Source organism: Pipistrellus hanaki, assembly GCF_964339955.1.
Source record: "Pipistrellus hanaki genome assembly, chromosome: 1".
Lineage (NCBI taxonomy): Eukaryota > Metazoa > Chordata > Mammalia > Chiroptera > Vespertilionidae > Pipistrellus > Pipistrellus hanaki.
This window is the reverse complement of record NC_140503.1, coordinates 151,724,373-151,749,796: the sequence shown is the minus strand read 5'-3', so window position 1 is coordinate 151,749,796 and position 25,424 is coordinate 151,724,373. Positions and strand designations below refer to the sequence as shown.

At 38.4% G+C, this 25,424-nt stretch overlaps 1 protein-coding gene across 2 annotated transcripts in view; it reads right to left on the bottom strand.

Moving 5' to 3' along the window:
* Window positions 1–25,424, bottom strand: part of UNC5C (unc-5 netrin receptor C) — a 363,690-nt gene that overhangs the window by 122,850 nt on the left and 215,416 nt on the right. For both annotated transcript variants that reach the window (XM_084897119.1, XM_084897120.1), the window contains exon 3: window positions 3,373–3,516. In XM_084897119.1, coding sequence (XP_084753245.1) covers window positions 3,373–3,516 — 144 coding nt within the window. The remainder of the gene's footprint in view (window positions 1–3,372; window positions 3,517–25,424) is intronic.

Below are 25,424 nucleotides of genomic sequence, written 5' to 3'. Positions count from 1 at the left end.
TTTTCCCCAAAATATAACTTATGAGACAGTTTTCAATCAATTGGATGTCTAGCTCTCAAAATAAATATGGGCTATAAATGTCTATAGATTTGTGGTCTTCTACAAATCTTGGGACCTTCAATCCATATATAAAAACAAATATAATGGAAAAACATAGATTGATACTATTATAGCATTTAATCTTGAAATAGAAACAACATGATTAAATACTATTTAATATAATAGCTGAGATTTATATAATGCAAGAAGAAATTAATTGTTAAAATTTTCTCTTATCCACTGAAACTGGTTTGGCTCAGTGGATAGAGCTGTGACCTGCAGATTGAAAGGTCCCAGGTTTGATTCCGGTCAAGGGCATGTACCTTGGTTGCTGGCACATCCTCATAGGGGATGTGCAGGAAGCAGCTGGTCAATGTTTCTCTTTCATCGATGTTTCTAGCTCTCTATCCCTCTCCCCTCCTTTCTGTAAAAAAATCAATAAAATATATTAAAAAAATTTTTCTCTTATATAAAAAGTCTAAATTCTATAATTAATCTCCTCTATTTCAAAATATAGCCTCTGTAGTTTATAATGGACTTAGTAGTGGTTTAAATGGTTGTACAAAGAATCAAACAGCACTTTAATAAACAGGTGATTTATTCCAATATGTTGGCAAGCTTGCTAAGCTCTATCAAAACATTTGGCATTAAACATCGAGATACTTTCATAGTATAATATAAATCTTTCAGAATACCTAGTTAAAGAAATACATTATTTGGCTAAATTCCATAATTAATTAATTTTGTTTTTTGCTAGGTTGAGAAGATAGAAAATGGAAAAAAAATGATATAAGAGACCATGAATAATGAGTTCTATATTTAAAAACATCAACACAATAATTCACAATATTACATATACATTGAGTGGCCAGATTATTATGATCTGCATCCAGGGATCTGTCAGTTCTATTCACTGAGAAAAACTGGCTAGGGCTAATTATTACTATTTTTTAAACATTTATTGTTGAAAGTATTACATATGTCTCCATACCTTAATTTTCTCTGCTCATGCAGGAGTCTCCTCTCACTCAATCTCTTCCAGCCACTGTGGCCAATGCGGTTTTCTTGGAACTGGCCTGCCTTCTGCCTCAGGATATCCACCCATACTTCTCCAACTTCCTTTTCCCTCGGCCTGACTCCCTCCCTCTCCTCCTTTAGGTTCCTTCAATTGCCAACTTCTTCCTTGGACACCACCCCATAGCACTGCTTAGTACCATTTCTTGCTTTGTTCATAGAATTTACCAATTGTGTGTATCTGATTACTAGTGATTAGATTTAGAATTTTCCCTTCCTCACCAGAACATCCAGCTCCATGAGGGCAGGGATCATCACTTTGTTTGTTTCATGCCACAACAAATAACTACAATTGTTCCAAGAAAGACAACATGTTTGCTAAATATTTGTTAAATAATTGACTTTTTACAAATAATGAAGGGAAGTAAGAGAAAGGTGAGCTCCTTTAGTATGAACAATATCTAGGAAGCATATAAATCAAGATATTTCTAATGTAGCATGATTAATATGGAGAAATTTTTTGTGGGTCAGAGTTGGAAACAAAGGCTGGCTATATAAAACATGAAATATGTAGTTATGAACTATGTTGCGTCTCTCAAAATTTGTGTGTTGAAGTCCTAATCCCCAGTACCTCGGAATATGATTTTATTTGGAGAAAAGGCCTTTCAAGAGGTAATTAAGTTAAAATGAGGCCTTAGGGTGGTCCTAGTTTAAAATAACTACTAGTTGTGTTTTTTTTTTTAAATGTTTTTATTATTATTAGTTTTTAGAGAGAGAGGAAGGGAGAGAGAGAGAAATACAGAAACATTGATGAGAGAGGAAACATCATTGATTAGCTGCCTCCTGCATGCTCCCACTGAGCCAGAAACCTGGGCATGTGGCCTTAACAGGAATCAAAGTGTGACCTCTTGGTTCCTGGGTCGACGCTCAACCACTGAGCAACACTGGATGAAATGACTAATAATCATATTAAGAAGAGAAATCTGGACCTGCACTGTTACAGAGGAAAGTCCTTGTGAAGACACAGAAAAGATGACTATCTCCAAGCCAAGGACAGAGGCTTCAGAAGAAATCAATACTGTTGGCATATTGATCTTAGACTTCTAGCTTTTAGAACAATGAGAACAGATGCGCTGTTTAATCCAACTGCTCTGTGGTGTTTTGTTTTGGCAGCCGTAAAACACTAGCATAATGATATGTGCCATTGTAAGGAATGTTGACTTTGACACCAGCCCCTATAAATTTTAAGCAGGGAGAGAGGAGATGAGGCCTGGGTTTTAGGAAGATTGCATTTGTGGTGACATGGAAGAAGGTTGGAGGAGGGCAAAAGCTTGAGGCCCAAACAAAACTGGGAAGTATTTACAGTGGTTGTGGTCTATATCATGGGAAAGGGAAGGAAGAGGCAAGTATGGGATTGGGGAAGCATCTGAGCCAGGACTGTTGGAAACTTAGTGACACCGTAGAGATAAGTGATATTGACATCTGCCACAAAGAGGGATTTAGAAAAATGCAGACCTGCAAAGGGGTTCGGAGAATAAAACTGGCATGGATTGTAAGTTTTGGTTTCATACTTGAGAACATTTCTCAAAATGGAACATTAAAGCAGATTATAGCAGCATTCATGCTGCTCAGGATGTGAGTAGCATTCATTGAGAAAAGATGTAGCTGCAGGCTATCTCTCTTTTGGGGGATAATAATAGCATATTAACATCACCATCTTAAAGAATCTGGGAAGCTCTGCAATGAAGAAACTTCTATAACTTTGGCCAAAAAGAAAAAAGAAAAAAAAAAGAAGCGGGACTGGTATTTTCAACATTGATTTGATTATATAACCCTTTTTGTGAGGCACTGCTGAACTGCTCCCTGAACATGAATACTCTAAAATTAACACAGTGTGGAAAATAGTGGTAATTTTGATGCAGTAGAATGTTTTCAAAATAAACAGAAAAGCTTTGTCTGGGTAATCTTTGTCCCCAATAGCACATCTAGTCAACATTGTCTTAAATTGGCAACATAAACTCATTAAAGGAATATAGCTGGTTTTCCCATAACCTAATTATTACCAGATTTTCAAAATATCAGAATCTTTTGAAAGTAGCACTGTTTTTTCATGTCACAAAAGGAAAACTATTCAGTGCCTTGACACAAACAAAAAAATAATAATATTCTGCTGACTTAAGATAAAAATGTAGCTCAACTGCAGAAATCTGAGAGCCATTTTTGACCAGGTTTTTTTTGATGCTAGAGCAGCTGCATTCTAAATTTGCCCACATTCCACCAGCACCCGAAGACCCCCAGGGTCCATGCACAATGACTCACATGCGATGCGCACGTAGGCCTTCCGGCTCTTGGTGGTGCCCGCTGAGCTCCAGGCCACACACTGGCACCAATAATCATCAGGCCCAAAGAGTTCTTCCACTTGTTGGCGTGAAATCTCAATGCTCACTTCCCGGACAATGAGACCTAACCAGAGAAAGGAAGATTTAAGTCAGGAGAAGATTTGTACTAAGGAAATACAAAACATCATACCATGCTTTTCTCCACTCCCTGATCCTTCTTGATGCCATAGATCAACATCCCAGATATTGCCTCTCATCTCCTCTGATTTTCCTCTGGCTCCAGTAACTTGACTCACAACTTTTTCGTTCTCTTATTTGCTTTCTAAATCTTCTGGATTCATCAGAAGATGAAAGTGAAGATCTATTATTCCACAAAATTACACTTTTCCTCATATGGCCTAATAATCATCCTCTACCAAGTTATCTCCTCCTGTATATTTAAATGTGAACTTGAATTTCACAGCTTCTAAGGATTCTACCTCAATTATATAGGTGTGGGTAAAAGACTCACATGCTATACACTGAATTAGATATCTAATTCTTCTTAAGAAGATTTAGTTCACATGAAATGAGAGAGAACCACCTAAAACTATAATCATAAGTGCATAAGTTAGAAATATGTCTATCTATTGGGTCGGCAACTAAGTAAGTGCGGATTTTTTAAAGAAAATCAAAGACAATTTTTTCATGGAACTAAATAACTTTATTCTGTAATGTATTGCCCATTTTGATCAATGACCTTTTGCCATCTTTCAGGCAGCATCATAATCCCACGTTCAAAAAACTTCTGGTTTTTATTAGCAAAAAACTGAATCAGGTACGATTTGACATCATCATCATTATTGAAATTTTTACCATTCAAGGAGTTTTGTAAAGATCGAAACAAAAAGTAATCAGATGGTGCAAGGTCAGGACTATATGGTGGATGTGGCAAAACATCCCAACCAAGCTCCATTAACTTTTGCCGAGTGACCAAAGATGTGTGTGGCCTTGCATTGTCATGATGGAATACAACACCTTTTCGATTTGTCAATTCGGGCCGCTTTTCTTCAACTGCATTGTTTAATTTCGTTAGTTGTTCAATGTAGACATCAGAATTGATCGTTCGGTTGGGTGGTAAGAGTTCAAAGTAGACAATTCCTTTGTAATCCCACCAAACTGATAACAAAACCTTCTTTTGATGAATATCAGCTTTTGATGTTGTTTGAGTTGGTTCACCTGGCCTGCTCCACGATCTTTTCCGCTTGATATTGTTGTAAACAACCCATTTTTCATCGCCAGTTATCAGTCGTTTTAAAAATGGATCATTTTCATTACGTTTCTTTAGCAAATCGCAGCTGCTAACGCGTTGCGTTAACTGTGATTCTTTAATTTCGTGAGGAACCCATGTATCGAGTTTTTGAACATAGCTAAGTTGTTTTAAGTGATTTTCAATGCATGTATGTGATACATGAAGCTTCTCTGCAATCTCACGTGTTGTACTGTGACAGTCCGAATTGATTATTGCTTTGATTAGGGCGTCATCAACTTCAACTGGACGACCAGAGCGTTTTTCATCTTTGAGTGAAAAATCACCAGAACGAAATTTGGCAAACCAATTTTGACACTGCCGTTCTTTTAAGACTTCGTCACCATAAACAGCACATAACTTTTTATGAGCTTGCAATGCGTTTTCCCTTTGCGGAAATAAAAAAGCAAAATATGACGAAAATGTTCCTTTTGATTTTCCATTTTTCAACGAACGCCAAACGAAAACTATAAAACAGATCAAAAAACTTTTTTTACTAATTAACAGCTGAATAGCCAACTATCAAATAACAAAATGTGTTTTACATTTGTACTACGTCTGCAAACTAAAAATTCAACTGAAGCCATATATGTGTGAAACCCGCAATTACTTAGCTGCCGACCCAATATATATCACATTTTATCATATCAGCAAATAATTTATAAATATGTGGTGATTAACAATTAAATTATGTTAGCAGATGCGTTTCAGTTATTAGGCACACTTTTTCTTGAAAGATATAGTAACCCCAGGTAACAAACCTCTACTATTCTATCCAAAGAATGTATGACTTGAAAGTTTTCAGGCATAATATTTTGAAAGCCCAAATGTTTCTCTATAATTGTAACGTAACCAAAATCCTGTTAAAGATAAAGTGGTCTCCAGCTAAAATGCTCCAATTCTTAGAATTTATTTCACAGAATTATGTAATCCTAAATAACATAAATTGTACTGAGAATCTGGGATTATCATTTTAGGGGTGTTTATCTTGAGGATTCAAAGCCTATTTCAGAGATTCATTCTGCAGTTTGCATTTTTGCGCTGAGCAACAAAAGAGATCTACAAGATATATGTCCTTGACTGTCAGTTCTCCTAGAGACTGAACTTGCACTTTCCAGATGGAGCGTCTATTGAGAGAACTAACAGGGGCACCCTTGGGGAGAAGAAGAATTTGCTCTGCATCAAGTATGAGCACAGGAAGAAAGTTTAAACATATTGCTTTCTACCATTCGTCAGTCCATCCATCCATCCATCCACCCACCCATCCATTCATTCAACAAATATTTATTATGTATCCATTATATAAAAGCAGTAAGCTATTAGGAAATGAGAGTAAGATGGTGATTTTCCTCAATGAACTGAGATTATTGTGAGGAAGGAACATATTAACTTCTGCAAAAAATTCCAATTTATCAGCAAGTACTACTTTCCTTCCTTTTTCCTGGTCCCTGCCTAAGCCCCTCATCTTCCTATCTCATTGTAATTATTGTAGTTTTCCCCACTTCTAGAAATTCATGCAAAGATGGATCACTGCTTTTATATCCCTCCCCCCACCTTTTAAAAAATTCCACTTTCTGGTGTTTAATACTTTTGCCTGTTTTACTTGTTTATACCTTCTCTCTTTATGTAGAAATTCACTTACTGGAAACAAAGCTCTTCCTATAAAGTTGCTGCAGTAATTTACAGTCACCAAAGGGCTGATAAACTTGCTGTCTGTGTTTCCTTAGACCTATTACAGCTCTTTCCAAAATGCAGAGCAGCCACAAATGGGCTCAGGATATTAAAACCACATACACATATTTTCTGCCCCAAGATGATAACGTTAGGTTTCATTCCCCTCACCCCTTTTACTTAAAGCAATTACAGGAAACCTAATTAAATGCTAGGGGAACTTCACTAGGGTCACTGTAACCTTTTAGCTCAAGTACATTCTACTGACCACGGATCTGAAGCCTTTTAAGAAGCCACAGACTGACCCTCCTGTACAGGAATTACTCGCAGTATGAATGTTCTGAATTGTGTGGCCCAGGCTCCCTGTGGGCGCTGGAGCCAAGCACACACCAATTTTTGTCCTCAGCTTCTCAGATGCCCCATTCAGAAGGGGATGTATTACAGTCGTGTACAGTTGTCCTACCACAAGCTCACAGATTACATTGTGAATTTTGGTCAAACAACATGAGAACAAGAAAGAACTGAACCCAGGGTAATTAAACACAGCCTAGAATGCCTTAGAGGCTGCTGCATTTCTCAAACGCTGAACTCCTTGGTTACATACCACCTTTTCATTATCACAGGTACATTCATTCTTGGCCTATCCTATTTCACTCATCAAGTCAGAAGCTAGTGGTGTGGGTAAAAGCAGGTAATATCCTTTCTCTCTGAAAGTAAAATTGCAAATGTGCTTGAAGTCTTGAGACAGAAAAAAAACAAGCCGCCTTGAAATTTGAAATGCCATCGGCATTACTTCCAACATGGGCTGCTTTGAAGAGCATTTGGGAACTTGAAATTGGTCTCAGGTTATTTAGAGGTGGGGAGGAAATGCTTCAATCTACAGGACCTACTCAAGTACAAATAAGTATTTCCCATCACATCTGATAACATCAAAGACTTCCCATCACTGTTCCTCCCTTAATAGTGGCATCTTGTTTGAAGTTTGCATGATTTGCTTTTATAATAGGATTCATTGTGGTTTGGGAACCAGAGTGCAGGAAAGTAATTAGCATGGCATACCAAGAAGTCTTATAATGAGTACAAATATGCACTTGTTAATAGGGAGTTTCAAATGGTTTTAAAAATTCAGATGTAAGTGCAACTCTCTGGTTGGATTGTTGTGAGGTTATTCATGATTATGGCAATAAAATCTGCTAATTGACACTTATACCTTATCTCTAGCATAATTTTAATTTCATAAGAGTGGTCAGGCACCACAAATAGTGCTGTTTTTTTTTAAGAGAATATTATAAAGGGATCACAAATACATGATGAATCCTGTAGTGTGATTATTTAAAACATGATCCATATTTCCCCAGAAATGTAACCTAAAATGCTTCCAACAGCTATGAAAAGTCCATGAATGTCAAAATTACATTAAATTCCAGTAATGTAAAGATGGGTCAAACATCACCTACAGCCTTCAGCTGTTCATTTATCTTATCTATTAGGCTATATTGATTGATTGATAAATATTTGTATGGATTTCAGAGAGAGAGAGAGAGAGAGAGAGAGAGAGAGAGAGAGAGAGAGACCAATGATGAGTGAGAATCATTGATTGGCTGCCTCTTGCATGCCCCACACAATGGAGATCAAGCCCAGAATCTCGGGCATATGCCCTGACTTGGCATCAAACTGTAACCTCTTGGTTCATAGGTAGAAGCTCAACCACTGAGTCACATTGGCTGGGCTATTAGGTGATATTTAAAAAATCATGCATCATCCTAAAGATTTTTTAAAATGTGGCTATTAAATTTGTACCTTCTGATATCCCATGTATGTTTCACTAAAAAGCATCCTAGCCCCAAGTTAGATTCAGATGTCTGAGTTGTATTTCTCTTTCCTCCTAATTGCTTTATCTTTCATCTGGCAAATTGAGGTTCTGAGATATCATGTTTTGCAGAATCACTCCCACCCTCTTCTTATTGCCAGAAGAGCTGCAGAGGTCAGTGGGCAAAATCTCATTAGGAGACATTCACAGCTAGGGGTTGGTGGACAATGTACAAAACTGCAGGTAGGGATATTCTGAAATATATTACATTTTATTGAATTAGTGTGGTCTCTTTTTCATGTTTTCTACCAGAGCCTAATCCTATTAGTTTTCACTAATATGATCTAAAATATGAAACATATCACTTCTAGATCTCTTAATATAAATGAAACCACACAAAACACAATCATTATTTAAAAGGATGTCATGTAATAAAAACTGACATTTTCACAATTTGTAACTCACTAAAATAATCAAAATACGATGGCTTGAAAGGCAGGATTTTATAATTAAGACACTGTTTCATGCTACATGAAGTCATCTGACAACATTTAAACTATATCAGGAAAAGGAGACACTGTGGACACATAATTTACAAACTTTTCTCTGAAATGTTTTCCTCAAATTTTTAATATAATATTTAATATGTAAGGAGACCATCTAATTAACTAAAATTACTTTGTGTAATTGGGAATTAGAACTTACTGGTGAATTAGATTTATCATGAGTATCATTTTGTTTCAATTACATTTACTGTCTTTGTGATCCAGGTCAATTTACTGCAAAGTTAAAGATGACACTGCTGAGATTGAATGGTTCAAGGGATTTGTTGGGAAATATTTCATACGAGGTCATTGACTTGATTCCTTTTAATGTGGTGGTTTCTGGTCACTTAGTTCTGTCTGAAATCCTGCGTCCAATGAGAACTTGTGTTGTATTTTTGTTACATTTTTATTTTGTCTAGAACTGAGAAGAAAATATTCATTGATTGTTCATCTGGAATAAGGAGACTTCTAGAAAGCTATATAGCAACCATATGTAAATTCAGTTTTTCCTCTTGAAACTTGAAATTTTAATTGCAAAATGATGTTAAAATTGTGACAAATGTTAAAATATAGTGAAAATTAACACCATTTTCCCTTTCCTTTCCAGCCACCATCAAGCTTAAAGATGCAAATATGAAGGGTATTTCGAGTGTGGGTATGCAAAGTATTCTTACTTACATATAGAATTGCACTAGTAATGAATTGACAGAAATTAATTCTACCTGCTTTGGTTAATCATTTAATTCCTGTTCTAACCTTTGGTGATAAAAAAACCCATTTAATTGCTGTTTCAAGAAGTCTTTCTGAGATCAAAATGGAAACTAAAATGCTTTTTGTAATTTACCTCTGCCTTGTGTGTTAATGTTCTTTAAAATATAAAGGAGCAAGTTTGTGAAAATATGATGGTAATTTGTTTAATTTGGAAGGATAGAGCATACTCCATTAATATAGCAAATGCATTACTCTTCCTAAATATTTCCATTAAACACCTAACTTGCCATATGTATATGTGTGTATGTGTGTGTATGTGTGTGTGTGTATATATATGAATGTATAATTCAAACACTTTTTTCAAAATTATAGTGTTTAATAATTATCTAAATCTAACAACATGCATTTCTATGTAGCATAATTTCATGTAATTTATTAGTGCTATTAATGGAAGCAATTTTAACAAAACTTTAAAAAAGATTCCTATCAAAAAGGGTGGGGAATAATAACATATTCTTGTTGACTATACACGTGTGAATTACTCTTGTTCATTTATTCATTCAATAGATATTTGTTGAGATTCTACGTGCCATGCACTCCTCTATGCACTGTGAATACAGTGGTAAAGAAGACAGAAGGTTTCTGTCATTTTAACATTCCATTGTGGAGGTAGTTCTTGAGCATCTATTTTGTGCACAGTAATTTCTAAGACAGCTATAGAGATGAATTGGTTTTGGATTCTTCAAAGTGTACTCTCTAATACTAGAGATAAAAGTAGAAGTTTACTGAGTAAAGGAACTCTGTCAGATGCATTGTATATCAGTATAGTAATGAGTGAATAGTTTCTATTTTTGTAGCCATAACACACAGTGGTATTAAATTCCAGATATTAAGTAAATTTAATTCTAATTTAGAAGAGTAAAGGTAAGTGGTATTTATTGAACATCTACCATGTGTCTCAATTAACCTGTATAATAAACCCTGATGATTAGTATTGCTATATCTTTAATATGGGCAAGTAGCAGATGTCAGAATTGAAACAATGTTTTGCACAGGCAATAATTACTGAAATCAGGATTTAGCACTTATCTAAATCCAATATTTTTAGTCTTTCACTGCACCAAATATCCTTCAAACTGTGTCTCCAAATAGTGTTCTGTGGCCAAATGAGTTTGGGTATTTCTGTTTAATACATCCTCCTCTTAGAAGTTCAGAATGCTCATCAATATATTGAGGCATTGGTCAGAACTTCTGCCATAAAGATATCTGTTTAATTTATATTGCCAACATTTCCCCCAAGTTTATTAAATCATAGAATCCTATAGTTAACATAAACACAAAACCCCATCTTATCATGGCTTTGAATGTGATTTTGTTTTCATTCTCCATACATTGATTTACTGAATAAAAGTAATTGATTGTTTGGAAAATTCTAATAATCCCACGAAGAAAGCTGTAGTGAAATGGGTGAGAGGGGGTAATGAGGGGAAACGGAAATGGAATATTAGAGTGTAATACTATAGCATGGTTTGGTTTTAAGGATTTAGAGAGGAATCATAGATACTTCAGGAGGAGAGAATAGCAGGAAGCCAAAGGACAAAGATGAAAAAGTATGGAATATTAGAGGGGAGAGGAGTTTATATAAAACAATAGAATTTGATGGAACAGAGATTCACTGAGAACCTTGAATGGCAGCTAGAGAAATTTGTTGTGTGGAGCAGGGAGACTGAAAATTGTAAATTGGTGAAATGACATTTTAAAAAATGACATATGCTTTAGGAAGATTAATCTGTATCTACCAGTAAACAAGACTAATCTGATTTATTTAAATAAGTTTAATTATTATTATTATTACAAATTCTGTTTCATATCTCTGATCTTACATTGTCATTAATCAAAAGTGTTAACAGCAATATTCTGGACCCTCTCAAAACACGGTCTGACAATGAAAGCCAGGCACATGCCAGGTATAGAGAGAACAGTAATTACTCGTTCTGTTGGGTTTTCCTCTTATACTTACTTAAAATGATTTAGAAAAAAAAAAATTAAGAGACATCACCTCTGGAGTCATTTCCACTCATAACAGCTCACATACATCATATATATTTGGGACAGTTGTTTGTTTATACTAAAAGCAATATATTTCATATTCTTTTTGTTAAATTTCTTTATTGATTAAGGTGTTACATATATGTCCTTATTCCCCCATTACCCCTCCTTCCCCCCACTTATGCCTTCACCTCCCCTGTTGTCTGTGTCCTTTGGTTAGGCTTATATGCAATGCATGCATTCAAGTTATTTGGTTGATCTTTCCCCCTTGCCTCCACCCTCCCCTACCTTAATGAAACTTCTAAACCCAACTTTAAAGTTTAACTCATCCAAAAATATTGTTACAGCTGGGGGCTAGATAAATATTCATCCACTAAACAATAACCTACTTATTTATTTAGATAAAATAAATTCCTGCCTTGTATTTACTATCAGATTTTTGGAAAGCCAAAAATGTTCTGAGAATAAAACTACATCCTATTCACAACGTTACCATCGGAGTACTAATGGGAGGAGCACCTTGATTAGAAATTATATTAGGTACATGTCCAGCTGAGAAAGAAATAACTGGTTTTAAAATTCTTTACCAGTGTTGGGAGAGTTAGGTCTGGGTAGGGACATTAAGTGCCCCTGGAAATGCAGATTTAGCTACCACATTTAGACATGGTGTTCAAGCAGCAGCAACCAGTTCTAGTGAAAGGCCCTGAAATTTCTTATACTTCAGCCAGTTCACTCAGGATTTCACCAATATCTTAAGTCCCCCACTACTGAAGTACAGTAGTGGTGGGAGTGGTGCTAACGTGAGATGGTGAGTGGAAAAGTCCACTTATTTTATGCTATGCTGTGTATTAAATAACATCCCTCATTTCAGGGGCTTTACAAAGTAAAAACTTATTTTTTTATTTTTTTTAAATATATTTTATTGATTTTGTACAGAGAGGAAGGGAGAGAGATAGTTAGAAACATCGATGAGAGAGAGTGTCATCGATCAGCTGCCTCTTGCACACCCCCTACTGGGGATATGCCCGCAACCAAGGTACATGCCCTTGACCGGAATCGAACCCGGGACCCTTCAGTCCCCAAGCCGACGCTCCACCACTGAGCCAAACCGGTCTTGGCGTAAAAACTTATTTTTCTATCACAAAAGTCCTCAGGGAACCTGTCCCACATTAGTGATTCAGGATGCATCTATGTTGAATCTACATCCTCTTAATCGTGGCTACCAGGGTCTCTGGGTGAGGAGAAAGGAGAATAGAAAGCTCATTTCTGCTCTTAAATGACCTGGCTCAGCACTGGTGACATAGCTTTAGTGCTTAGCCTGCTGGCTAGAAGTAATCAGTTGGCTTGGCTGAATAGCAAAGATGCCAAGACTTGCAGTATTCTTGTGTGCCCAGGAGGGAGAGCAGAATTGCACCTATTAGAAGTCCTACTCTAGTAGAGTTGGTAAAGCTACTTAAATAGAAAAACTAAAGAATTGAATTTTTAAGAAATCCTAGTGACATTAAAATATTCATAGTTATCAAGTAAAAATAAATTTGGGTTTGTTTTCTGTGGTGTGAAAGTTTTTACTGATAGAAAGAGCTAAATGTAGAAAAGCAGACTATTTGACCAAAAGGAAGAACATAAACCAGATTTTTGTTCTTAGCTTGGCGGTAATTTTGGGCAGGCCTTTACATTTCTTATTTTCTTAGTTTAAATCAATAAAAACTGATAGTTCTTTACCAATGTTCTTTACGAGATTTTTACTTAACAGGAAAATGAAAATAGATTGTTCTAAAAAAAAGAGATCAAAAGAAATCTGTAAGAGAAAGTACTTTTATAGTCAGACTGCATATCAAAGACTGCCGGCTCCTTGCCTCTTCTTAGGAACATGACTTGATCACATTTTCTAGTCTCCTTGGTTTCAGAAGTGGCCACAGAAACAATTCCAGTCAATAGACGTGAGTGGAAGGAACGTGTTCCTTTTCTTGGCCGCTCTGCTGAAGAAGAGTGTGGGTGTCCTCCTTGCTGTCTTTCCTTTTCTGCTGGCTGGATGCAGAAGAGGATGAAGCCTATGAGGATGGCAAAGCCATAGATGGAAGGTGTCTGGGTCCATGCCTGACCAGAGGGAAGTGTGCTGTCCTGTAAACAAGGGTACTTTCATGCAGGACAGATGTACCATTCTACCATGGTTGAGCCATTCTATTTTGTGGTGTTTTAATTGTTACTGCAGCTTAGCATAGCACATACTTACATGACATACGCTAATGTGCTTGGAACAACACAATGGGTCTTCATAAATGACTATTGAATAAGAGGATGAAGAAAATACTTATAAATCTCATGATACTTTGGTTCAATTTTTACTATTGAGGCAGGGAATTAAGAAGTTAGGAAAATTCCTTTGCAAGTGGAATGGGGAAACTGAGACTGATGGCTGATTCTAAATGGCCTCATCCAGCACCCTGACTCACCTGTCTTCTTCCCCCTTGCACAGCCACTCCCTTAAGTGTGAAACCCTCAGGATAATGAGGTTCTGATCAGCATCAAGTCATCTTAGGAACAAAGCCTCAGGTAGGTTGTACACAGAGAAAGAGTTTGGTCAAACTAGAGATAACATCTAGGCCTCAGTTGTGTTTCAGGTCCAGGCCCAGACAAACAGCAAAATCAGATGAAGTGGTGGCATGGCTGCATCAGGACCAGATGCAATGACCCATGACCCCTTTCCCTAGCTACCACAATCAGTAGAGATCAAAACTTTGAGCATATGATCTCATTTTGATGAGTCAGCATATTGAATAATACACCTGGTAAGCGAATCAATATTATATTGAGATCCTCCATTGAGACCTCTCCTAAAATTGCTATCTTTAGAAAACAGATAAGAACCCTTAAAATAAAGGACACAGTGTATGCCCCTGCACCTTCCTTCTTCAGGTGTGTATCTTAGCTTCCTTTTCTCTTAATCTCTAAGGGCCCTTCTTTTGCCTCTGTAACATGTTTCCTGAGTCCAAGCAGCCCACTTGGTTCACTTCTGCTTCTGTGACTTTCTCTCTACAAGGCCAGGGCAGCTCTCTAAGCAGCACACTCAGCTATTCTCTTTGAGTGTACTTTCCTCCTGCATGCTACATAAACTTCCTCTTGTGCTAGAGTCCTTGGCTAGGAATTCTTTCTTTGCTGAACTCAAGAGAGCCCTGATTCTGGCTGCTGGGTGTTACTTGTCTTCAGATCCATTCTGTATTAACATCACAAAGAAAAAGAAGGAAGGAAAAGTGCTTGTTTCCCACTCTTAGCTCTGATTTCCTGATATATTTATGTGACTGTATAATGCTGCCAACTGAACAAACAGCTTCAATCATGTGTTGTTCATAGCTCCAGGCAAAGTTTTGTTCTCTTTTCTTCCTTTTATAAATGTATTCCCTTCAAAGGACACATACCTACTGGATCAACAATCTCCATGGGAGCACAGGAAAGCTAGCTATTTAATATGTGCGGTTCAGTGTCATGAGGTGTGAAGTTACAGTAAATAATATTTTGTGATGGCACTCATGCTAATAAAGATGATGACACTTTCATGATTAGCTATGTTTTTAGTAAAGGGAAATTAATGGATAAGACTATTCTGTCTGAAGGATGCTTACAACATGCTGACAAATGAAACTGGGCTTCAGCATAAAATGGATATGTTATATAGATAGTAAATACATACACCTAACATTGCTATGTCTATTTTTACACTTATCATTCATCCTGTATTTCCTTTTTACCTACAAGTTGAAATGCATTTACTTCATACCCTACCAGAAGCCCATTTAGTCACATTTCTGTCAGGTCCCACTTGCATATGCAGTGTTGAATAAATTAGAATTTAATAAATGTCCTTGGAAATATATTAAGAGATAAATAATGAACTACTATATCTAGTCATAAATGTATACTTTTTTACTCTCACAATCCTAAAATAAACATAACCTGACCTATTATCCTACCTAATAAAGAAGGAATGTGCAAATTTACCATAATGCCATCACAAAAGATGGCGGCACCCACAGACACAAGATGGTGGCGCCCAGTCCTTTTAGCCCCTCCAGGAAAGGGAGAGGGTGGCAGGTGTGTGGTGTGGCAGGACCTGCCCTCAGTCCCCCAGTTGCCAAGGGCCACCTGGGCTCAGGTAACCAGGGCCGGCCAAGGCTTGTGCTGCCAGCACTGTCAGCAGCAGAGGTGTGATGGGGGTGTCACCTTCACCTGATCTCCGGGTCACCTCCCACCCCTGAGGGCTCCCAGATTGTGAGAGGGGGCAGGCTGGGCTCCAATCCATGAATTTTAAAAGAGAAAAATAAGCCCTAGCTTAGTGGATCGAGTATTGGCCTGCAGACTGAAGGATCCCAGGTTTGATTTTAGTCAGAGGCACATGCCTGGGTTGTGTGTTTGATCTCCTTCATGCAAAAGGCAGTTGATCAATGATTCTCTCTCATCACTGATGTTTCTATCTCTCTCTCCTTCTCCCTTCCTCTCTGAAATCAATAAAAAATATTAGAAAAATGAGAACTACAATTTCTTTCTCGTGAATAATTTTCACAATTGCATTTACATTCTACCCTAACCTCTCTCCATAATCCAATACTGTCCACTTCCTACATCTATGGTTACTAAATAATGTAGATTTATGTCCCCTGCACATGCCTCAAAAATGTCACCCTTTCCCCTGCGAGCTTCTTGCTACTCACCCAGTTTCAGGTCTGTTTTAAACATCTATTATGTGAGTCATCCCTTAGCAATACTTTGAAGTTCCATCCCTATTAAAAGTGAAGTTGGATCTAGTGTCCTAAGAAGAGAACTAATATAACAGTGCATGGCTATTATTTCCCATGTTCATGACTCTGAAATAAATCTCACTGTTAAAAAAATAAATAAGGAGACCACATGGGCCAAAGTTAAAAAATAAAAGGCAAAAATAAAATGTAGAAAGTTAAAAGAAAACACATACAATCTTGCCAAAGGTTTGTGTTTTCCATAAAGCTGCAGTTGGGACTTCACAAAGGAAGTCTCTGCGAGTTTTATTTCTGGTTCAGAGGATTTACATGCTCTTTCTAATGATCTGGGCCTTCAGCACTGGTAATGCCTCCCAGTCCCCAGCTTAGCGCTCATGCAAAATTGAAACACTTTGGAGGCAGTTTAGTAGCTGCAGATGAATCTCAATGTTCAGGAAAAGGCATAATGGCTGTTTAGCACTTGCTAGGAGAAGCAGAGGAAATCAGGGGGAAAAAAATCTATTGAACTTGAGCCATCTGGGAAGCCAACTGAGAGCCACTGCATTAACACCCTGTTTACATTCCCATTGTGTTGTTAGGTCAGGCAGGAGTGTGTGTGTGTCCTTGTGTGCAGACAATCACCAAGAGAAGCACGTTAGGTTATTTTGGCTATTTTGGTTTAATTTTGGCAACTCCATTAGGAAAATTCTTCATAAGCATCGTGGGCATGAGAATGTTCAGATCCCCATGAGGCAGGATGACTACTAAAGTGCAGAGGTTGGCAGGGATGCCCTGGGCATAAGGGGAGTGAGCAATAAGCAGGAGCCTGGCTGAGCAGTGCTTTTCCTGTCTCTGGCTCACAGCACAAAGCAACAGATTGGGGGAGGCTTCAGCAAGCTGGTAAAGAACACTGGGGAATGCTTTCATTGCCTGTTCCGTTTATAGTTCATTTAGAGATTATTCACTCAATAAGGGAAATCAGCCAGGTAATGCCTTCGCTTTCAGCTCCCACCACCCCTACTCCCTGCCTCCATCATCATGGTCTTTTTTTTCTCACGGTATTCAATAGAGAGGCTATCGGTTTCCAGCAACCTTGAGAGGATGGCACAGAGATTTCTATAAACCTTCTACTCCCACACACGCATGGTATTCCCTATTATCAACATCCTCCACCACAGGGGTCTATTTGTTAGAATTGATGAGGCTACCTTGACACATCCTTATCACCCGAAGTCCTCATTGAACATTCACTCTTACTATTGTTCGTTCTATGGATCTGGATACATGTGTAATAATGTGTATCCATCATTATAATACCATATGAGTACCACTGCTCTAAACAGTCTCTGTGCTCCACCTATTCACGCCTCCTTCCCCGTTAATCCCATCAACCACTGATCCTTTTATCGCTTCCATTGTTTTGCCTTTTCTAGAATGGCATATTGTTGGAATCATATAATATGTAGCCTTTTCACACTGGTTTCTTTCATTTAGTCATATGCATTTACATTTCCCCCATGCATTTTCATGACTTCACAGCTCATTTCTTTTTAGCGCTGAATACTATTCCATTATCTTGAAGTACTACCGTTTATTTATGCATTCACTTACTTAAGGACATCTTGAGTGCTCCCTGGTTTTGGAAATTATAAATACAGCTGCTATAAACATTTGTGGTTCTGTGTGGATGTAAGTTTTCAACTCCTTTGGGAAAACACCAAGGAGTGCAATGACTATATCATATGGTAAGAGTATGTTTTGTAAGAAACTTCCAAACTGTGCTCCCAGTAGCTCTACCATTTTCCTTTTCCCCCAGCAATGAAAACGAGTTCATGGCGTCCCACATCCTTGCCGGGATTGGTTGTTTTCAGGGATCTGGACTTCGGCCAATCTAATAGGTAGGTAGTAGTGTCTCATTGTTGTTCCAATTTGCATGCCCCTGATGGTGTACCATGTGGAACAACTTTTCAGATGCTTACTTGCCATCTATATATTTTCTTGGCGAAGTGTCTGTCAAGGTTCGTTGCCTTTTGAACAGTGATATTAAGTGGCATAGTCTTAATAAATGCTTGATGACTGTAGCGGGCTGAATGGGGGCCCCTAAAAATGTACGTCCACAAATGAATGCCCAGAACAGGTGAATGTTTAAATTAAGGATCTTGCAACCCTGAATCTAAGGAAGTGTCATTATAAGAGATACATAGGAAGGAAGCTACAGAAGAGATCATGATGGAAAGGCAGAGGCAGAGATAGGAGTGATGCTGCCACAAGCCCAGGAATGTCAGGCCAGCCACCAGAAGCTGGGAATGACAAGAAACACATTTTCCTCTTGCATCTCCTTCGGTAGTGGGGCATTGTTGGATTTCAGACTTCTAGCCTCCAGAACCGAGGGAGTACATGTCCGTTGTATTAAGCCACGGCTTTCCCGGTAAATCACTGTGGCAGCCCTAAGGAGCTAATACAGTGACAAAGGGCATTTTCTCTCCATCTCTACATTTGAAGAGGGGCCTCAGGAATGTGACAGAGCAAAAGGTGAGGAAAAGCGGTCTGCCGTGTGGTGTTTTTCTGGTCTCACACATCCCCAGTGGATGGGTGTGGGGAGGCAGCCTGTTAGTCAGGAACGTCACTTCAGACAGAGGGCATCATTGTCTAGGATCACCGCGGCAGTGGTTATAGGAAGAGGCATGCCATTCATTCCCTGCCATTCCTGGAATTGCCTTGTACAGAACATCCCCCTGGGGTTTTCCAGAGAAATTTTAATTCACTCAAGCCCTGGCGTTCCCTGCTTCTCCCTCAGGAGGCTGCTATCCCTCAGCCCAAGAAGCTTAATGGGCAGAGACAGAAGGACGGATGTTGAAGGAAGCAGGGGCACTCTGCCAGGTAACAGGACACCACGCGACCTCCAGAAGGTTTCCTGAATGCTCACAAAGAGAGGAGGACCTGAGCAAGTGGTAAAGCATACACTTTGTTCCCTGTCTCTCTCCTCTCTTCCCTTTTCGCTTTTGGCCCCTCCAGACTGTGATATTAAGGACGTAAGTCTTACTTGTGTCTCTGCTTACAACACTCAGTAATAGGTGGGACACAGTTTTGAATAACACTTCTCTGTACTGCCTCTCTGCAGCGTTTGCACCACCATGTCTCCCTACTTTCCCAGGCTGGTCAGCCAGTGTTACTAGAGAGCTTGAAACGTGCAAACAGGTAGACCAAAAAAAGGAAAAAAAAAATTGATGCCTTGTTCCCAGTGAAGTCTGGGGGTGAGTCCAGGCCATAGACTATTCAGCTATTACCCCTCTCCATATGATATGCAGCCAGGGTTGACAGCTAATGTCCTACAAGTTCCTTGTTGTTCTTGCCTTCATGTTCTTGGAAATATTTTTCCAAAACAGAGTATTTTATTTTATTTCAACATCAGGGTAAACCCTTGATGAAACCATAAATGAGTCTAAGACTTCCCTAATCTGAATTGTTTTTAGTCGCTGCATATTATATTACCTACCTGCTATGCTTGCTTTTAGACCAGGTCCTGATATTTTGCTAATTGTAGCTCTCATTTTATGCAATCTGAATATGTAGCTCCAAATAGTGCTTTTCAGAGGAAGTAGCAATAGTGCATGTTTCAACAGGCATCACACAAGGGCTCTGAGAATCCCTAGCGGAGGGACTGCTGGGATTGAAGGGAGAAGACTAAAGGGTCCAGACCTAGTAAAGCCCAACCCTCTCCCCCCGCAATGTTAGCATCATATTACTCATTAATTGTCACATTTTTAACTAAAACAATCTCTGCTGTGTCTTAAAATGCCCAAAAATATGTTGGGGAGAAGAGAGAAAATAGCATCTGAATTTTAAGCAAATTATGGAGAGGATATTGGATAGTAAGAATTAGTGACCAGCCTCAAAGAGGATGGATAATATTTTATGACAACACAGAATAAAAAGGACAACAATCTAGGTCATTAACTCATATTTATGAACCAGATTTATTTATATTCAACACAATAGGTTAATAGACACCAAAAATAACACTTACATTTTGAGAAAAAGTCATGCTCTTTTAGAAAACTAACTCTCTCTTTTAAACTGAAGTTTTTTCTTCAAGTCCCTTAAACAAGATGATCAACCTATTTCATATCACAATCCAGAAATCTGTAAGAGCATGTTTTTTTTTTTTTTCTATGAGAATGAAGAAGACACTCTCTTTAAAGCCAAAGGTTATCTTAAAAATACATCATGACTTTTAACACTTGTGCTATCCTGCTTTGAAGTGGGCATATTAAAACCTGAAGCCACAGCATATGCATGGTTGCTGGGCCCATGGAAAATAGCTATAGCAACACAATCACTAGTTTTGTTCCTTAAATGCTCTGTTTGGGTAGCAAGTAATCTAGATGAAGAATGGGCCCTGGACTCTAGCTTCTTATGTAGCCTTGGTGTGGGCCTGACGATGGGCAGCACCGTATTTCACTCTTTTCTAGTAGATGCGCTGCCAAAGCAAATACATTTTTACTCTTTTCTAAATGTGGAAAAATACACACACACAAATACACCCTGCCAAACACACACACTCACATACAGATATGTATGTACCTATTATACATATCTACTTATAGACATATTCTTGACTGATCTGTATTAATCAATGTTTTCATCTTAGCTTCGGAAAGAAAAAAGAGAAATGCATCACAAGTAACCTTGCCCTAAGTGTTAACTGCTAAGAGAGAATTCCTTTGTGTTTATTATATTAAAAACTCTCCCTGTATATAATTTTAGAAAATTTCTGTTTTCCTCTAACAAAACACAGCTTGCTTAAAACTGCACTGAAAGATGTAATGTTTTCTTGCTTCTACTTTACCATCATGTTCTGGGCTGGATCTGTTCAATAAATACATGCTATTAACATTTTCTATACAGTATGTAATGCAAACGTTAAAAATCTTCCCCATGGGATATAATTAAGTTAAATTACACAGTTCCACAAATATGGTATACTCAGGGTGTTTTGGAGTATATGCAGGGTCTATAAAATTAATACTTGCAAATACTGAAGTTAATAAAAATGACTAAATCACAACAATTAAATAATTTACGATAAAAGTATATTTGAAACAAAAAATAATTCCAAATGTGTAGCCTAAAATTTTTTAAGCGCTCACTTCTGTTAATAAGTTAGGAAAAGAGCAGAGATACAAACCAGGTTTATAGACAGAGAGAGAGCCCAAACTATGCAGCTAGTTGACAGTATCTTTGAGCTAGAATGGAATGACAACAACAGCTGAACAGCTAAGTTCTGGAACCCTGATCCAACCATGTGTTTGTACTTGCAGCTGAGATTATATAGGCAATGTCAACCTTGGTGTTTACGTCCTTAATGCCGATGTGAAATTAGGATGAATCAATTGTGAGCACTAACAGATGAAGACTATGAGAACATATTTATTTCAGAATATTGATACTGTGCTATCAGCAGCTACTTTCTTGCCAAGTTGTAAGACTAAGTGGAAACGCCTTCATGTACTAAATGGAACCTTGCCAATTTTCTACTTTTATTTTGGGGCCAGCCTCATACTAAAAAGAAAAAAAATGTTATTTTCTGGTATTAAATACCTCTGAGAAGGATATCAACAATATATTAATTGATTTATATTCTAGAATTATTTCTCTTCAGTGGCAGACAAATATCTATACTAATAAAAGGGTAATATGCTAATTAGGATGGATGTATTGTGGATGAATACATGGCAGCAGCAGTGGGGTGATGAGGGTGGTGCCTTCCCATGATCAGCCAGGTTGACTGTGGCAGAGGGAGGCCAGACTGCTATGTACTTACGCCAAGGCAGAGGCAGTTAGGGGCAATATGGCCAGCAGGGGGGCAGTTAGGAGCAATCAGGCAGGCAGGCAGATAAGCAGTTAGGAGCCAGGGTTCCAGATTGTGAGAGGAATGGCCATCTGCCGATTTAGGTCCTGAAGGATCGGGCCTAAACTGGCAGTCAGACATCTCCTGAGGGGTCCCAGATTGTAAAGGTGCAGGTCAGGCTGAGGAGACCCCCACCCCTGCCTGCAAGGGTTTCATGCACCGGGCCTCTAGTATTATAGATATTAGCCTTCATTCTTGCAAAGGCAATACTCCTATTGACTTAAATTTAAAAAAAGATTATGGAATACAATTCCAATAGAGCTTACAAATTTTATGCATCACTACTAAAAGGTAAATAAAGCCCATCTAATTTTCTTTTGAAAATGTTCACTATTCAACAAGAACTGAATTGAAAGTAAATATTTTGCATGGAGAATAATGATTAGTCTGATATGTATACTTAATGTGTAAAATAACTCTTTTTACAGAAGATTGTGTTATCTTAATGTATCCCTTAAATGACCTATTCATAAAATATTCCAAATAAAACATCCTCAGTATGTCTCACTAAATCTGAGTTATCTACATTTAGTAGGATGAGTTGCTATAACCCCACAAAACAAAATTGTATCAATCATCCCCTGTGCTCAGTGGCTTGTGTTATAAATTTAAAAAGACAAAAGCTTTAGAAAACATACCATTCCAATCTAGTTGAAGAGACTTAGTTTTTTTAATCCTTACCCAAACATATGTTTATTGATTTTAGAGATAGAGGAATGGAGAGAGAGGTAAAGAGAGAGAGAGATCATGTGTCCCAATGGAGAATTGAACTCAAAACCTAGGATCATGCCTTGAATGGGAATTGAACCTGCAACCTTTTGGTATACAGTATGATGCTCCAACCAACTGAGCCACCCAGCCTGGATGAGACATATTTATTGTATGTAAATATATGCATTTATAATATACTAGAGGCCCAGTGCACAAAATTTGTGTACAGGGGGTGAACCTCAGCCCAGCTTGCACCCTCTTCAATCTGGGACTTTTTGAGGGATGTCCAACCAGCAGTTGAACATTCCTCTCACAATCCAGGACTACTGGCTCCCAACTGCTCACCTGCCTGCCTTCCTAATTGCCCCTAACCACTTCTGCCTGACAGCTTGATCACCCACTAACCACTCTCCTGCCAACCTGATTGATGCTTAACTGCTTCCCTGCCAGCCTGTTTGCCTCTGACTACCCTCCCTTGCAGGCCTGGTCTTCCCCCAACTACTCTCCTCTGCAGGCCTGAGTACCCTTCAACTGCCCTTCCCTACAAGCCTGGTTGCCCCCAACTTTCCTTCTCTGCTGGCCTGGTCACCCCTGTAGGTTGACCATCTCCAACTGCCCTCCCTTGCAGGTCTTGTCCCTCCCAACTGCACTCTCCTGCTGGCCATCTTGTGTCCACATGGGGGCAGGATCTTTGACCACATAAGGACAGCCATCTTATGTGTTGGAGTGATGGTCAAGTTGCATATTATTATTTTATTAGATAGGATAGAGGTCTGGTGCATGGGTGGGGGATCAGGGTGGGGTTCCTTGGGGTATGGGGAGGCCTGGGCGAGGGGCCTGTGGTGGTTTGCAGGCTGGCCACACCCCCAACAACCCAAGCAGAGACCCTGGTATCTGGGATTTATTTATCTTCTATAATTGAAACTTTGTAGCCTGGAGCTGAGCCAAGCCTCCTGCTTGCTCCATGGCCTCAGCCATTTTTATTGAGATTTATTTATTTTCTATAATTGAAACTTTATAGCCTTGTGCAGAGGCCTGGGCCCACCAAGGTGTGCAGAAAGCTTGGCTTCCTCCATTGCAGGGGGAAAATCAAGCCTCCTGCTCTCTCCAGCTCTGTGGCCACAATCGTCTTTGTTGGGGTTATTTTGCATGCTTGCTCCTGATTGGCTGGTGGGTGTGGCTTGTGGGTGTAGCAGAGTGATAGTTAATTTGCATATTATTCTTTTACTATATGGGACTAGAGGCCGAGTAAACAAAATTCGTGCATAGGGGGTGTCACTCAGCCTGGCCTGCACCCTCTCACAATCCAGGACATCCCTATCACAATCTGGAACCAATGGCTCCTAACCGCTTGCCTGCCTGCCTGATTACCAGTAATCACTCTGTCTACCTGCCTGCCTGATGAACCTTAATTGCTCTCCTGCCTACCTTATCACCCCTAACAATCCCCTGCCTTCCTTATTGCTCCTAATCACACTGCCTGCCTGCTTGATCATCCCCAACTACTTTCCTGCCTGCCTGATTACTCCAACCGCTTTTCTGCCTGAGTGATCGCCCCTAATCATTCTGCCTGCCTGCCTGAGTGCCCCTCACCACCTCTGCCTTGGCCCCCACCATCTTGGCTTTGTCCGGAAGAATGTCCAGAATGACGTCTTGAAGGTCTTTTGCCTGTCTGGTCTAATTAGCATATTATTCTTTCATTATTATAGATGTACATAACACTTTAAAATAACATGATATTAAATTATATGCAATTACCATTTTGTTCCTCAAAATGGTTGAATATTGATAATTTCACATGGCTTAACCTACTACATATTTACACTTCACATTTATAAATATAATGAAAATGGGAGTAAAATAAGAGAAATGTGGACATATATGACTTGGGTTTTATAGAAAGATTCATCCATGAGATTTCATTTGAGGTACTTCTTTAAGAATGAATAGGATTTTAACAGAGGTGGGATGGGAGAAAGTATGGTATTAAGTCATTAATTCATACAATACTTATTTATTGAGCCCCTATAAGTACTCAACACCAAGTTATGCATAAACTGGAATAGTGAAAAAGACACAATCCCTGATTTCACAAAGCTTATGCTTCAACTCAATGTTTACACTGAAAAGGAGCAATAACTTGGGAAAGGAGACTGATAAGAGAACTGTCCCTTTTAACTATTAAAGATTAGTAAGAGGCCCTAAGTAGGACCACTAAGTCAAGATAACAAAAAACCAATCACACTCAATTTGATGAAGAGCATGTTGATAATTCAGAGTTTAAATTACTGTTGTAGTCTCACAACTTAGTTTCTATGATTCTAAGATATAATAGTATAAAGAGTGTTTGACTTCATTTAATAAATTTTAAAAATCCCACCCAATTTCCTTCTGAAATTATATAAACAGCATTTTCTAAATCATGTAATGGGGTGACATTAAGTTCTGTAAAAAAGATTTCAGCTGCCAAATATGAGGATAAAAAAAAGTTTTTTCACTGCAGAATTGCAGGACTTTTACATGGAAATTGACTTTATTTTTCTCAAAAAGGGAGAGATAACGGATAAGACCCTGGTGGTTCATTGAATGAAGTTTAAGGGGAAAAC